Source organism: Schistocerca gregaria, chromosome 6 (genome assembly GCF_023897955.1).
Source record: "Schistocerca gregaria isolate iqSchGreg1 chromosome 6, iqSchGreg1.2, whole genome shotgun sequence".
In the NCBI taxonomy this organism is placed as follows: domain Eukaryota; kingdom Metazoa; phylum Arthropoda; class Insecta; order Orthoptera; family Acrididae; genus Schistocerca; species Schistocerca gregaria.
Window position 1 is genome coordinate 492,992,113 of NC_064925.1, and position 17,040 is coordinate 493,009,152.

A 17,040-nucleotide genomic window follows, 5' to 3' on the forward strand; every position below is an offset into this window, starting at 1 on the left:
AGTAGACCGCTCCATTCGCATCATCAACAGAACAGCTTCTGTTGCCGGTATACTACGCCTTCCACATAGCTGGCAACGTGTTCTATACAACGCTGGTGATTACTCTGAAGGACAGTAACAGATGCAAACACGTATCTCCATTGTATCTGTTTTGAATAAATAGTTGCCACTATTTAAGTTCCAACCCTCGTATTTAAACGAATAAAGTTACTTCCAACTACTTCCAACATTTATATCCAGGGATTTAAAACTTCTGACTCACGAATGTGCGAGAGTCTATGATTAAGTGTATTGATGGCTAAGGCCATTCCCAACCTCCGCTGTGGACTAGTTACCTAGCATGGCTACGTATAAAGTAGGGCAATATTTTTTTACACTTTTCTCACACAAACTGGCCATCAGACGCAGATCAGAAGTTACACAGACGAAGCGTGTAAGATAACTTATAACACGTGGTTTGCATATGAGGCTCTTATCAATTTACTCATTCGGTAATCATGAGTACTAATTAGCAAATTAATTTTAGTTATGTTGTTTATGTCGCATCCTTACCTTTAGATAAATGCATGATACGTGAACTCGAATGTGATATCTACATCTACTTCCATACTCTGCAAGCCACCTGACGGTGTGTGGCCGAGGGTACCTTGAGTACCTCTATCGGTTCTCCCTTCTATTCCAGTCTCGTATTGTTCGTGGAAAGAAGGATTGTCGGTAAGCCTCTGTGTGGGCTCTAATCTCTCTGACTGCTTGACTCCTCGGTGAATGTATGTTCTCGAAACTTCAGCAAAAGCCCGTACCGAGCTACTGAGCGTCTCTCCTGCAGAGTCTTCCACTGGAGTTTATCTATCATCTCCGTAATGCTTTCGCGATTACTAAATGATCCTGTAACGAAGCGCGCTGCTCACCGTTGGATCTTCTCTATCTCTTCTATCAACCCTATCTGGTACGGATCCCACACTGCTGAGCAGTATTCAAGCAGTGGTCGAACAAGCGTACTGTAACCTACGTCCTTTGTTTTCGGATTGCATTTCCTTAGGATTCCGTCTGGAATCTGATTTACCGACGATCAACTTTATATGATCATTCCATTTTAAATCACTCCTAATGCGTGCTCCCAGATAATTTATGGAATTAACTGCTTCCAGTTGCTGACCTGCTGTTTTGTAGCTAAATGATAAGGGATCTATCTTCCACAAAAAGAATTATTTGAGCTTTATATTGATGAAAGGTGAGAAGTCATCACAAGAAAGGACACATCACATACCATAACGACTGCATATAAATTATATATTTATCATTTTTCAGTGTTTTCATTGTATCTTAGTAATTCGGAAACTCGTAAAATAAATTATCAGGATGTTGCAACAACTCTGAAAGATACAGTAATGTTGAAGACAATCTAAAGGCAACGATATTTGTCGTTAGTTGCATATATGTCACGAAAGTGCGCTATCTTCTACGTAAAAGGTAACGGGGGGAACATATTTTTCTCTTGTTACGGAAACCTTTTTTGCATTCGTCCTCTTGCAGTGCTCATCTCAGAGGAGACGTTTGGTCTCTCTTCCCATGTGTTGTAAGTGCCATTTACTGGCCCGCCCGGTTAGCTGAGCGGTCTAACGCACGGCTTTCCGGAGTGGGCAGGAGCTCCTGGTCCCCGGCTCGAATCTGGCCAGCGGACTTGTGTCGAGGTCCGGTGAGCCGGCCAGTCTGTGGATGGCTTTTAGGCGGTTTTCCGTCTGCCTCGGTGAATGCGGGCGTGTTCCTCTTATTCCGCCTCAGCTACACTATGTCGGCGATTGCTGCGCAAACACGTTCTCCACGTACGCGTACACCACCATTACTCTACCTCGCAAACATAGTGTTTACACTCGTCTGGTGTGAGACGTTCCCGGGTGGGGGGGGGGGGGGGGGGGGCAGGGGGCCGAACCACACAATAACCCTGGGTTCGGTGTGGGGCGGCGGAGGGGTGAAGTGGACTGCGGTAGTCGTCGTGGAGTTGTGGACCACTGCGGCTGCGGCGGGGACGGAGTCTCTCCGTCGTTTCTAGGTCCCCGGTTAACATACAATACAATACAATACCATTTACTGGGTGACAGTTATTGGACTGCATGAAATAAAATAGTTATAACTTTTGAACGGTTTGCGTTAGGACGTTCAAACTGCACGGTTGGCAGCGGGGTATGGTGGAAATTAGTATGCACACGTGCACTCGCCTTGTTGGCTATTTGCAAGTGAAAATATCACGATGCAGCATGCCTGAGCATATAGCGCTTGTGAAGATCTACTATGCGACCAGTAACAGCCCAGCTACGGCTCAAAGGATGTTTGCGATCGAGTTCAAGCTGAGGATACCGGTTAAAGTGTCTCTAACAATCAAGAATTTGATCCGTAAGTTTGAGAAAATGGGAGAGTTCGTGATGACAGTGTTGGTAATGTCGGTCTTCCAAAAAGGGTGAAAACGCCTGAAATCATCGAGAAGACACGCGTCAGATTTCAAACCAGCCCCAGCAAATCGATCATACGAGTTGCGCAACAGGTGGGACTCAATCGGGAGACACTGCGACAAATTGTCGTTGAAGACCTGCGTGTCTTCTCAGACAAAATTCAAACCCATCAGCAATTAAGCGCCAGGACCACGGAACAGCTGTTGTGTTTCGCCAACACTATTGTCCACAGAATTGGCGAAAAGGACTTTGATGTGAATATGGTTTGGTTTAGCGACGAAGCCCACTTTCATTTTGATGGGATCGCCAATAAGAAAAATTGGCGCATTTGAGGAACCGAGAATCAGCATCTCGCTATCGAGGAGTCTCTTCACCCTCAACGGATGACAGCTCGGTTAAGGAATAATCGATGCAATATTCCTTGATGGCACGGTGACTACCAAACAGTGCGTGAAGGTTCTGGAAGATCGTTTCATTCCTATTAACCAAAGTGTCCCCGATTTGGACAAGATGTGGTTCATGCAAGACGGAGCTCGACGCGTCGAAGCAGAAGTGTGATGTCCTGGAGAAGCACTTTCGGGACTGCATTCTGGCTCTGGAAGACACAGAGGCCACAGGCATGGGCCTCGATTTGAATCCATATTCTCCAAATCTAGCACGTGTGACTGCTGTTTGTGGAGCTATATATTAAAGACAAGATGTACAGCAATAACCGAGCTGAAAACAGCCATTCAGGAGGTCATCGTGTGGATCGATGTTCCGACACTACAGCGGGCCATGCAGAATTTCGCTATTTATCTGCGTCACATCATTGCCAATGATGGCAGGCACGTCGAACATGTCATAACCTAAATCCACATATCTGTATTGATATTCATATGTTCAATAAAGTGTGTGCACGCCGTAATTTGCAACTAATTTTTTTTCATACGGTTCAATAACGGTCACTCATAACGTAGGTCACACTGCTTCTCCTCCAAATATCCATTTCCATTGAGACTAATATTTCACGTCGCCTCTTAGTCACCACTCATCTTTATGATATGTAAGCGCCAGTACCCCAAATGTTTCGTGCACTACATCTATGCTCAAAAACACAGTTTAATTGAAGTTAGGATGCTTACCACGACCAGTTGTGCATCCCCGCCCTACAGCATTCGTACTTTTACCGTCTGATGGTGGCAAAATTATTCCTCAATTTTTTACGCATTTGCAGATTTGTTTTAGAGTCCATGTAGCTAGCTACATAGTTTCGGACGCACTGTTAACATTATTTTTAGAATTCAAGCTTGCAGCTTGCATATCTCTTATACAAGTAGCTTCTACTTAGCTGAAAAAAGGAGAGTGTGGGATGCAATTCTCTATTGGTAAGCTCATGTTACCACACTTTTTCATCCGGTACTAATAGCTTCCATGGAAAAAGTAAGAGGTAGTTATTAATGTTTTATTGAAACAACAACCGTTAATCTTTCTGTCCCAGATTAGCTTAATTAGAACGAATGTCCTGAGATGTCACCAAGAAACCAGTGTACAGAACTATAGCGTGCTCCACTGATATTACTCTACAGCAAGCCAGTCATATCCCTAAGGGTTGCTTTAGAGTAATATTAGTGGAGCACGAGTGTATTTATATAGCAGATTTTAGACAGTGTTTTACATTGTTTATGTTTTTGGGGTATTACAGTATATCTTGGCATGTCGTTGGGTTTCTACACTCCGGCCGCGAGATGTTATGTTATTAGTTTATTTCGTTTTTTACTATTTGTATATATCATATTTGCAGGTGGTCCGTGAAGGATATTTGAATGCTATTGCTCTACTGGCGTAACTTATTGTACATGAGGGTTCCCCACAAGTTCATCACGCAGACCACTCTAGTAGAGTGATGTCATTCACAAGATGTGCACCATGGGGGCGCGAATTGTTGTCCATGAAGACGAATGCCTCGCCAATATGCTGCCGATATGGTTGCACTATCGGTCGGAGGATAGCATTCACGTATCGTACAGCCGTTACGGCGCCTTCCATGACAACCAGCGGCGTACGTCGGCCCCACATAATGCTACCCCAAAACAGCTGGGAACCTCCACCTTGCTGCACTCGCTGAATAGTATGTCTAAGGCGTTCAGCCTGACCGGGTTGCCTCTAAACAAGTTTCCGACCACTCTCTGGTTGAAGGCATACGTGACACTCATCGGTGAAGAGAACGTGATGCCAATCCTGAGCGGTGCATTCGGCATGTTGTTGGGCCCATCTGTATGGCGCTGCATGGTGCCGTGGTTACAAAGATGGACCTCGCCATGGACGTCGACAGTGACGTTGTGCACCATGCAGCCGTGTCGTAACACGACGTCCTGTGGCAGCACGAAAAGCATCAGTCAACACGGTGGCGTTGTTGCCAGGGTTCCTCCGAGCCATAATCCTAGGCAGCGATTATCCACTACAGTAGTAGCCCTTGGGCGGCCTGAGCTCTGTATCTCCTTCATGTCCGAACAACATCGCTTTGATTCACTCCGAGACGCCTGGACACTTGCCTTGTTGAGAGCCCTTCCTGTCACAAAGTAACAATGCGGACGCAGTCGAACCGCGATATTGACCGTCTGGGCATGGTTGAGCCACAGACAACACGAGCCGTGTACCTTTTTCCCTGTCGAATGACTGGAACTGATTGGCTGTCGGACCCCCTCTGTCTAATAGGCTTTGCTGATGCATGAATGTTTATATCTTTGGGTGGCTTTGGTGACATTTCTGAACAGTCAAAGAGACTGTGTCTGTGATACAATATCCACAGTCAACGTCTATCTTCAGGAATTCTGTGAACTGGGGTGATGCAAAACTTTTTTTGATGTGCATGTGTTTATATAGTGTGATTCAGCTGCCCCTACCTATGCGTTGCATGCAACCTGCTGTGCCCACAAATACCACCAGCAAGATTTTCATACTGTTTTACTCACTACTTGCAAACTTTTAACTCTACAGAAAAAATGATCCCTACTTCTTTGTAGGAAATTTAATGTAGTTAAATTTTACGCTGGGATACGTTTCAGGCAGAGGTGTTAGATTTCGAATTAATGAAGAAAACTGTTACAAACCTGACTTGCAAACACAATTCCACCCCCACACTCATCCTTCAGCAGTCAGGATTTCAAGTATGTTGTTTGTGGCACCCCCTCCTGCAACTGTACAAAAATTGCCGACTACACGAACTATTCCCGATGTTCGACCATTTTTGGTCTCTATTGGTTAGGGTATGAGGCCACCAGCATATTCGGTCATTCATTAACATTATTAATTAATGTTTTTATTTCAGATTTTTTGACTTGTTCCACACCCACAAGAATCATCTCATTTTTGGGTTCATGGAACAAAAACTCTATCAAATCTCATCTAATCTTAAATGCACCTGTGAAAGAAAACGGCTGCTGTATACATTGCAAAAAAAAAAAAAAAAAAATAATTATGTTGACATTTTGATACAAACTTAATCTTTATAAAGCACAGTAGTTTCGTAGGTGAAAGTCTTGACAAACACAACGATGTAATCGTTTTTTTATGGTATTAAAATTCATAAAATTTTTACGTCTGTTTGACAGTTTGCAAGTGCTCAACTATGTCTGTGACGTAGTAACGACACTGTATGTAGACCAAAAAATGTCTAATTGGGAAATAATTAGTGCATTCACTAGTCAACATTCTAAAATGTTTACTAGTGAGGCATGAGTGTGGGGTGGAGATGCATTTCAAGGTCACTTTGTTACGTTTTTCTCGAATAACTCGAAAATCGTGGCCTCCAGCGAAAATATGTCCTAGTAAAAAATTTAACTGCATTTAATTTCCTACAACAGAGATCTGCTCATTTTTTTCTGTGGGCCTAGTAATCTGCACATAGCGGGCGAGAGAATATGAAAATCTTGCATGAGGTTTTTAAAGACGTCGCGGGTTGCATATAACTAATTCGTAGGGACTGTTGAATCACTCTTTGTATTAAGTGTGTATAGTGGATGTAAAGTTTATCGCTGATCTCAGTTTCGCTACTCTTCAGGTGTTACCGTGTGAGACAGTGCACACAGTGTGGGAATTGCACTCACCTGGGCGTCGTTGACTATGAAGGTAAGTGAAGCCGGCGGCCTGCTGGCGCCTGCGGTGCAGTTGACGTTGAGGAGGTCCCCGGGCCGGTAGCGCGTGCGCAGACCGGTCAGGTGGGGCCGCTGCCGCGGAGCGTCTGCAGTACAGCCACGAGTGTAAACACACACACACGCACGCACACTAGTATACTGCACACGTTCACTCGCGCACACAGGTGACTGGGAACAATCTGTATTGCTTACCATTGTACCTGTTGTCACTAAATTCCTGCCAATACTAAGGATGTGACAAATTTGTGTCTCCTTCGATTTCATTAGAACTTGAATATTGCAAGTATAATGTGTAATAAAATGTATAATAAAAACTCTAAAAATATACTATAAGCTACTTCTCTTCAAATGAGTTTTGTATGTTTCAATGTTTACATAATTGATCTGGGTGGCAAGTCATGTTGTTTCTGCAGTTACTCTCTAGCAAAACAGTCCATTAGTCACAGCCCAATAGTGAAAAAAAAAAAGACATGAGCGTCATTATTATACGTACATGTAGGGCTTCCACAGCTTAGTAAAATGCATTGAGTATAAATGAACAAAGGCTTGTATTTCAAAAATTGTATACAACAAAAGAAATCCACCTATCTGCAAGCTATATGATACTCTCGAAGAATTGAACAGTTTCAAAACGTTTTCCATTTCCTAACAGGGTTGGTGTAGCAACCAAAATATGTGACATGAAGAAGGAAGACTGCTTGTTTCTTCTTAACAGCTTCAATTCCAAAACAAAGCAGGTGCTGACAACTGTGAATATTAACAAAATATCAGTTTAAAAACATAGTTGCAGAGTAATTACACTAATTATTTACAGAAGAATGGAAAAAGCCGGTAGAAGCCGACACTCGAGAAGATGAATTTAAGTTTCGGAGAAATGTAGGAATACTGTCCCAACGACTTAATATTACAAGAAACGTCAAAGAAATCTATGTTTATAGCATTTGCATATGTAGAAAAAGCTTATGAAATTGTTTGCCAGCACACACTTGTTGAAATTCTGGACGTATCAGAATGAAATACAGGGACCGAAAGAGTATTTACGACTCGTACAAAAACCTGACGGCACTTATAAAAGTTTAAGGACAAGAAAGGGAAACAGTGATAGAGAACGGAGTGAGATGGAATTCTAAACTATTCTTGAAGTTATTCAGTGTCTAAATTGTGTAATCTGGGGAGAAAAACCATGGAAAATTTTTGAAAAGAAATTGAAGTTCACGGAGAAGAAATTAAAACTTCGTGGTTTGCCGATGATATTGTACGAGTAATTCTATCAGATAGGGCTAAAGAGCCGGAAGAGTAATTGAACCGAATGGGTGATGTTTTTAAAATGGCTTATAAGATGAGCATCAATAAATGTAAAACAACGGTAATGGACCGTAATCGAATTAAACTGGGCGATGCTGAGGGAATCAGATTAGGAAATGAGACTCTACAAGTGGTAGATGTGTTTCACTAACTGGACAGTAAAACAAGGCCTCAGTAAAGAGAATATAGGGTCTAGATATGCACTGTCTAGATATGCACTAGAAAATAAATTTATTTGCTAAAATAATCACCGTTCTGTGAGGAACAAACCACGGCTCGGCAAATAGCGGAACCAAGAAGTGATATTTTTCGACTTGTGTTGCGAACTGGTTAAGAGTACGTTGTAAGGTAACGGAAAATACTAGGAGCGTGATCTTAACTTCTTTCCCCCCCCCCCCTTTTCCTCCTCTCTCCATCTTTGTTTCTAACGGTTACTAATCCAGGGAGACCCATTATGCAGATAGATGTGAGTGCTTTGTTTCTAGTGCATATTCTAGAGTAGCCACAATCCAAACAATTGAGGAATCCTTCAACGGGAATATTCCCGTTGAATCCAGAATGTTAACGGTAGAAGATTTTGCTCATCATAAATCACTAAGCCGAATTTCCAACAACTGAAGAAGGCAGAGGAGTTCAACAGGGGCCTACAGACAAATGCTGTTCCTCAGTGACAGATGTTTTGTCTGTGCAGTCACCAGGAAAAAAAAAACCTGAAACGTAACACAAATGAAATTCAGAGTGCTGTTGTACGAGTAGATGTAGGCCTATCCAGTATTTATGCACTATCAAAATGTAGCCGACCCACAAAAAAGAAGAAAATGGCTAAAAAATCCGAGATATTGTCTGAGTCTCTCCACAAAAATGCATTGTTAGAAAAACAAGTGAAACTAGACAAAACCAAGAACACAAAAAGTACCAGTAACGAACAACGTAGAATCTCTAGGGCTAATGTGAACTTAACCATACCATTATCTTCAGAAGCAACCAGGTCCGAATCCTAGGAGGGATCTGTTGCTTCGAACTTCGCAGGGTGCGGTGAAGCCTACAAGGACCCTCTCGCGGAAGATTTAATCAAGTGTACTAGTAGTCCTGAAAGGTGGCATGAAGAATGCATAGATTATGAAGGACATGGTGAATTTTTTTGTGACTTATGTTAGTGCGTACTCTTTGACTAATGTCACGTTCTCTTACCAGACGATACACATATTTTGATATTTTAGGTGTGTGTTAAACATTAGGCAGCTTTTTAACTGATATATGTTGTTCGTACACAAACCATCAATAATTTGTGGTAAGAAAAGTTTGTTTTGACCTCCTCATATACTACATACGAGCGGTTAAATAATAAGTTCGTACTCTTTGCCGACATTTCCCTAACATTAAAACTGGTTATACCTCGAAAAGCATTTCTGAATAAGAGGAATTTGTTAACATGTAATGCACATTTAAGTACTACAAAATCTTTTCTGAAATGATTTAGCTAAAGTGTAGTACGGAACTGAAAGTGAACGATAAGCAGTTCAGACGAGAAGAGAATAGAAGCTTTTAAAAATGTGGTGCTGCAGAAAATTTGATGAGTAGATCGAGTAACTAATGGCGAGGTACTGAATCAAAATGTTTAAAAAATTACGAGGGTCAGTCAGAAAGTAATGCCTCCTATTTTTTTCTACGTTTAATTGTCAGGAAATTTAAATGCAATTACATAGGTTGAAAACCACAACATTGAGGATCATTTTGTCATTTTTCAATGTAATCTCCGCCCATCTCTACAGTTTTGGTCCATCTTTGAACAAGGGCATGTATTCCAGCACTGTAAAAATCACAGCTCTGCTTCCTAAGCCATTGACCCACGGATGTTTTGACGGCCTCCTCATCTTCAAAATGAATCCCACTATGAGCTTCTTTTAGTGGCCTGAACAGATGGAAGTCTGATGGTGCCAGGTCAGGGCTGTATGGGGGATGAGGCAAAACTTCCCATCCAATTTTGACAATCTCGTCAGAGGTGTGACGACTGGTGTGTGGTCTTGCATTGTCATGCAAAAGAAGAACATCTGCCATTGATTTTGTTGGGCTAACTCGCTGAAGACGTGCTTTAAGTTCTTTGAGGGTTGTGACGTATTGAACAGAATTTATTGTGCATCCCTGCTCCAAACAATCAACCAGAATCACACCCTCTGTATCCCAGAAAACTGTTGCCATAACTTTCCCTGCCGATCGCACAGTTTTGAATTTTTTCTTCCTCGGAGAGCTTGTGTGACGCCACTCCATTGACTGCCTCTTTGATTCTGGTTCAAAAAAATGCACCCATGTTTCGTCCTCGGTCACAATTTTTTTCAGAAACTCATCTCCCTCCAAACGGAAGCGCTGCAAGTGTTGGGAGGCTATTGTTTTCCTTGCCTCTTTATTCTGATCGGTTAACATTCTTGGAACCCACCGTGCACAAACTTTTGAGTACCCCAATTGTTTAATAATCGTGATCACACTGCCTTTACTAAGAGAAATAATGCGACACACTTCATCTGCAGTCACCCGACGGTCACCACGAATGATGTCATCAACTTGCTGAATGTTGTGTGGAGTCACTGCACTCACCGGCCTGCCGCTCCGCTTTTCGTCAGTCAACGGTGTTTGCCCTTCAGCTTCCTTACAACGACGAACCCATCGTCTAACAGTGCTGACATCCACTGTCACAACACCATACACCTTCTTCAGTCTTTCATGAATGCGTATGGGCGTTTCACCTTCTGCATTCAAGAATTCAATCACACAACGCTGTCTCAAACGAACATCGTCGGCCATCTTACAAACCTCTGCTGTGCTGCCACCTGTTGACACAGAAAGTTACTACTGCAGTGGAGTGCAGAAGAAGGTTTGAGGAATGGCGCCAAATTCAAATTTTTCACTTAACTTAATTTTTTTAAGTAGAAAAAAATGAGAGGCATTACTTTTTGACCGACCCTCGTAATTTATGGCACAATGCGAGTAAAGATTGGGGTTAATTGGTAGAACACATCCCGAAATAGGAAGGAATCGTCAGTCTGGTGATGAAGGGAAGTATGAGGAGTGGGGGCAGGTGGAGTAAGAATTGTTGATGGATATTAAAAAATGAATACCGTAAGAAGATTTAAACGGATATAGGCTGCAGTAGTTATTCGGGGATGAGCAGCTTGGACAGGATAGAGTAGCATGGAGATATGTATCAAAGTAGTTTTCGGACTGGAGACCACAAAAACAACAAGGAAAAAGATTAAAATCTGCTGAATGATCGAATAATGAAGTCCAAATACAACACTAAATTACTCCAAAAGTAACGGAAAACTGCTGGAGTAAATACTTTGTGTCCGACCAATTACTAAACAACGGCTTAGCTTGTTGACACATATTTGTATAAGCGCCGCACTGTAGCGATACAAAGTTCAGTATACGTGAGTCTGCCGTGTGTCAGTTGATACACTGTCACATTGGGAATCCAAACAAATCTCTTCAAGGAAAGCCAAATTCCCCGTACTCTCGAAAACCATCACACGTAATCTCTCCTGAGAGTCAAGTTTTGTTTACGAGTTTTCGGCTGTCGGAGCGCACGGAAGGCTTTATGAACTGAAATCGACAGCTTGTTTAGGCCGGAGCGCCTGGATGTATAGGCGCCGTTGACCGACAGTTTAGACACGATATCCACTTGACATGGCTCCATTGTGAACGCGTTGAACGAGGGAATACGCTGACAGCATCTATGCCAGCCCTCTCACGGTACATATCAACGTCGCTGTTTGGTGGCGATGGAAACAAAGGGCAATCTAAAAAAACTGAAGAAGCTGAAGAGCACATCTGCCTAACCAGTAAGAAATTTAGATGATTGCTACAAGCTTGAGGCAACAGATGTTGCAAAGTAGCTGAAAGTAATATCTACGTATACTAAGTGAAACACATTAAGGATAATTTGACCAATAAAATACAGTTTGCCCTGGTGTCACCGCATCAATTAGTGGAAACGATATCGAAATTCTCTTGCCATTTAACCATTGTAACACATGAAATTCGTTGGTTAGTTAGGGATGGAAGGCGATTAGATTGTGCCATTGCCGTTCTTTACATATACTAAGAATATTGGAAGATTTTTATCGCGTTATATGGAGTCCCCCCCCCCTCCCCCCCCCCCCCCTTGAACCATGGACCTTGCCGTTGGAGGGGAGGCTTGCATGCCTCAGCAATACAGATAGCCGTACCGTAGGTACAACCACAACGGCGGGGTATCTATTGCGAGGCCAGACAAACGTGTGGTTCCTGAAGAGGGGCAGCAGCCTTTTCAGTAGTTGCAAGGGCAAGAGTCTGCATGATTGACTGATCTGGCCTTGTAACAATAACCAAAACGGCCTTGCTGTGCTGGTACTGCGAACAGCTGAAAGCAAGGGGAAACTACGGCCGTAATTTTTCCCGAGGGCATGCAGCTTTACTGTATGGTTCGATATAAGACGAACTTCAACAAAAGCAAAACGAGGATAATGGGATGTAGTCGAGTTAACTCGGGTGATGCTGAGGGAATTAGATTTACTGTATGAGTAAATGATGATGGCATCCTCTTGGGTAAAATATTCCGGAGGTAAAATAGTCCTCCATTCGAATCTCCGGGCGGGGACTACTCAAGAGGATGTCGTTATCAGGAGAGAGAAAACTGGCGTTCTACGGATCGGAGCGTGGAATGTCAGATCCCTTAACCGGGCAGGTAGGTTAGAAAATTTAAAAAGGGAAATGGATAAGTTAAAGTTAGATATAGTGGGAATTAGTGAAGTTCGGTGGCAGGATGAAAAAGACTTTTGGTCAGGCAAATACAGGGTTATAAATACAAAATCAAATAGGGGTAATGCGGGAGTAGGTTTAATAATGAATAGGAAAATAGGAATGCGGGTAAGCTATTACAAACAGCATAGTGAACGCATTATTGTGGCCAATATAGATACGAAGCCCACACCTACTACAGTAGTACAAGTTTATATGCCAACTAGCTCTGCAGATGACGAAGAAATTGAAGAAATGTATGATGAAATAAAAGAAATTATTCAGATAGTGAAGGGAGACGAAAATTTAATGGTCATGGGTGACTGGAATTCGGTAGTAGGAAAAGGGGGAGAAGGAAACATAGTAGGTGAATATGGACTGGGGCAAAGAAATGAAAGAGGAAGCCGCCTTGTAGAATTTTGCACAGAGCACAATTTAATCATAGGTAACACTTGGTTCAAGAATCGTAAAAGAAGGTTGTATACATGGAAGAACACTGGAGATACTAAAAGGTATCAGATAGATTACATAATGGTAAGACAGAGATTTAGGAACCAGGTTATAATTGTAAGACATTTCCAGGGGCAGATGTGGACTCTGACCACAATCTATTGGTTATGACCTGTAGATTAAAACTGAAGAAACTGCAAAAAGGTGGAAATTTAAGAAGATGGGACCTGGATAAACTGAAAGAACCAGAGGTTGTACAGAGTTTCAGGGAGAGCATAAGGTAAAATTGACAGGAATGGGGGAAAGAAATACAGTAGAAGAAGAATGGATAGCTTTGAGGGCTGAAGTAGTGAAGGCAGCAGAGGATCAAGTAGGTAAAACGACGAGCGCTAGTAAAAATCCTTGGGTAACAGAACAAATACTAAATTTAATTGATGAAAGGAGAAAATATAAAAATGCAGTAAATGAAGCAGGCAAAAAGGAATACAAACGTCTCAAAAATGAGATCGACAGGCAGAGCAAAATGGCTAAGCACGGATGGCGAGAGGACAAATGTAAGGATGTAGAGGCTTATCTCGCTAGGGGTAAGATAGATACTGCTTACAGGAAAATTAAAGAGACATTTGGAGAAAAGAGAACCACTTGTATGAACAACAAGCGCTCAGATGGAAACCCAGTTCTAAGCAAAGAAGGGAAAGCTGAAAGGTGGAAGGAGTATACAAGGGCGATGTACTTGAGGACAAAATTATGGAAATGGAAGAGGATGTAGATGAAGATGAAATGGGAGATACGATACTGCGTGAAGAATTTGACAGAACACTGAAAGACCTGAGTCGAAACAAGGCCCCCGGAGTAGACAAAATTCCATTGGAACTACTGACGGCCTTGGGAGAGCCAGGCCTGACAAAACTCTACCAGCTGGTGAGCAAGATGTATGAAACAGGCGAAATACCCTCAGACTTCAAGAAGAATGTAATAATTCCAATCTCAAAGAAAGCAGGTGTTGACAGATGTGAAAATTACCGAACAATCAGTTTAATAAGCCACAGGTGCAAAATACTAACACGAATTCTTTACAGACGAATGGAAAAACTAGTAGAAGCCGACCTCGGGGAAGATCAGTTTGGATTCCGTAGAAATACTGGAACACGTGAGGCAATACTGACCTTACGACTTATGTTAGAAGAAAGATTAAGGAAAGGCAAACCTACGTTTCTAGCATTTGTAGACTTAGAGAAAGCTTTTGACAATGTTGACTGGAATACTCTCTTTCAAATTCTAAAGGTGGTATAAGAGTCGAAGGGCATGAAAGGGAGGCTGTGTTGGTAAGGGAGTGAGACAGGGTTGTAGCCTGTCCCCGATGTTATTCAATCTGTATATTGAGCAAGCAGTAAAGGAAACAAAAGAAAATTTCGGAGTAGGTATTAAAGTCCATGGAGAAGACATAAAAACTATAAGGTTCACCGATGACATTGTAATTCTGTCAGAGACAGCAGAGGACTTGGAAGAGCAGTTGAACGGAATGGACAGTGTCTTGAAAGGAGGATATAAGATGAACATCAACAAAAGCAAAACGAGGAGCATGGAATGTAGTCGAATTAAGTCGGGTGATGCTGAGGGAATCAGATTAGGAATTGAGACACTTAAAGTGGTAAATGAGGTTTGCTATTTGGGGAGCAAAATAACTGATGATGGTTTAGGTAGAGAGGATATAAAATGTAGACTGGCAATGGCAAGGAAAGCGTTTCTGGAGAAGAGAAATTTGTTAACATCGAGTATTGATTTATGTGTGAGGTAGTCATTTCTGAAAGTATTTGTATGGAGTGTAACCATGTATGGAAGTGGAACATGGACGATAAATAGTTTGGACAAGAAGGGAATAGAAGCTTTCGAAACGTGGTGCTACAGAAGTCAGTGCGCTGGGAAGTCAGTTCCGGCGAGATCGTGCACCAGCACTCTCACCTGAAGATGGCGGCCAGTTGGACCGCGGAAATACAGGTATTGTGTCATGAAGACGTTATGATCCGGCTGCATACCCGAGAAGAATATTACTCTACCTTATGTTCAACAGCGAAGGCACACTCAATAGGAGGTTATCGAGGTCATGTACAGCTCCCATCTGGGGATATGCAGCTCCTACACGACTGAGCCGCCTGCAGATTACAGACCAAAGTGCTACGCATCATTAGCAACGCTCCACGCTACACTCACACTCACTATGAATACCGCCTTGTAACCCTCAAGGAAATATTCCAAAAACTCGCCACACGACTATATAGGAATTCGAGACACTTGAGCAGTCCTTTCATGTTTACTCTGAGGAACTATGATCACAACCATGGATGGAAGTATAAGTGATCAAAGACACTGCTAGCTGGAGCATAACCACGTACGGCGAGCTAACACACACTCATAAGCGACAACATCGGCAAGCCCCTACACATTAGCAATACTGACTGGATATGCCAGTCTGAATGTCAGGAAGTCCTTTCTGAAAGAATGTGCATGGAGTGTAGCCATGTATGGAAGTTAAACATTGATGATAAACAGTTTGGACAAGCAGAGATTAGCACCTTTTGAAGTGTGGTGCTATAGAAGAATGCTGAAGATTAGATGGGTAGATCACGTAACTAATGAAGATGAACTGAAGAGAACTGGGGAGGAGAGGAATTTGTGGTACAGCCTGACCAAAAGAAGGGATCGGTTGGTAGGACACATCTTGAGGCATCAGGAGCTAATCAGTTTAGTATTGGAGTGAAGCGTGGAGGATAAAAATCGGAGAGGGAGACCAAGAGATGAATACAGTAAGCATATTCAGAGCGATGTAGGTTGCAGTAGTTACTCGGAGATGAAGAGGGTTGCATAGCATAGAGTAGCGTGGAGAGCTGCATCAAACCAGTCTTTGGACTGAAGACAACAACAACAACAACAACAACAGGGCAGCTGTTATCACGGCCGACCGACATGGAACAGCAGGGAATCCGAGAAGCTCGCACACTAACGCATAAGCCAACAACGGTATCCTGCACTGTGAATCCGGTAGATGACCTATCAGACTCTAACTGATGATGAGCCCAACTGCTACAGGTATGCCGGTGCTGGTCGAGAAGTCAACGCCGGCACACAGCTGCAGCCGCCGAGTGACACCACCTCACAACGTCAAAGGTGTCCGCCTGCATGATACCCACCACTAACAAAGCCTACCTTTGCATGATCTGTCGCAGATAGCCAGAAATCCGCTACTGTTCTTACTATCCGACTCGACTATTGCAGAGGTTTCTTCTCCCTTGGCTCATGTCTTGGCACTTTTTTTTCCTCTGCACTTCAAACCGCTACCCTTCACTCTATCTCCAGATGAACGTGTATTAATAGTTAATCATAACCAAACATCGCAGTACCCACATCCTGCAAGAGCTCAGTTAAAACTAACCAATATGCAAAGACGGCAGTAGACCTTTCGTGCTGTCCTTCATGTCTGTGTGGGCGTGGATGGGTTCCACACTATTTAATTTTTTTATTTTTTATTCTTTTTTTAAAATTGTTGTCGTGAAAAATCAGCCAGTCAGTTGCAAAACAAAGTTTAGCAGCCCTTGACGTAAGTTTCACTATTTACAAAAATATCTTCTTCAGGTGGAGTGCGCCTTGTTACAAGACATGATGGTACATTAGATTAACTGAATCTACCATCATGGGATGTAACGAGGCCTACTCCTTATGAGGAAGGTATGTTTAGGAATAACGAAAACTAGGTCAAGAGCTATTAAACCTTTGTTTTGCAACTGGTTTGCTGATTTCTTCAACCTCTTCAGTTTTATACAGTTGCTGATTCGCAGCCATGTTTTAGATTTTGGAAGAAGCCCGAAGTTTAATGGATTAACACACGAGGTGCGACAATAAAGTAATGAGACTGATTTTCTTCACAAGATGTG

At 42.6% G+C, this 17,040-nt stretch overlaps 1 protein-coding gene across 4 annotated transcripts in view; it reads right to left on the reverse strand.

Annotated features, from left to right (window-relative positions):
- The window catches only part of LOC126278457 (uncharacterized), a 368,379-nt gene that overhangs the window by 19,270 nt on the left and 332,069 nt on the right, over nucleotides 1-17,040 (reverse strand). For all 4 annotated transcript variants that reach the window (XM_049978585.1, XM_049978583.1, XM_049978587.1 and 1 more), the window contains exon 4: nucleotides 6,536-6,669. In XM_049978585.1, coding sequence (XP_049834542.1) covers nucleotides 6,536-6,669 — 134 coding nt within the window. The remainder of the gene's footprint in view (nucleotides 1-6,535; nucleotides 6,670-17,040) is intronic.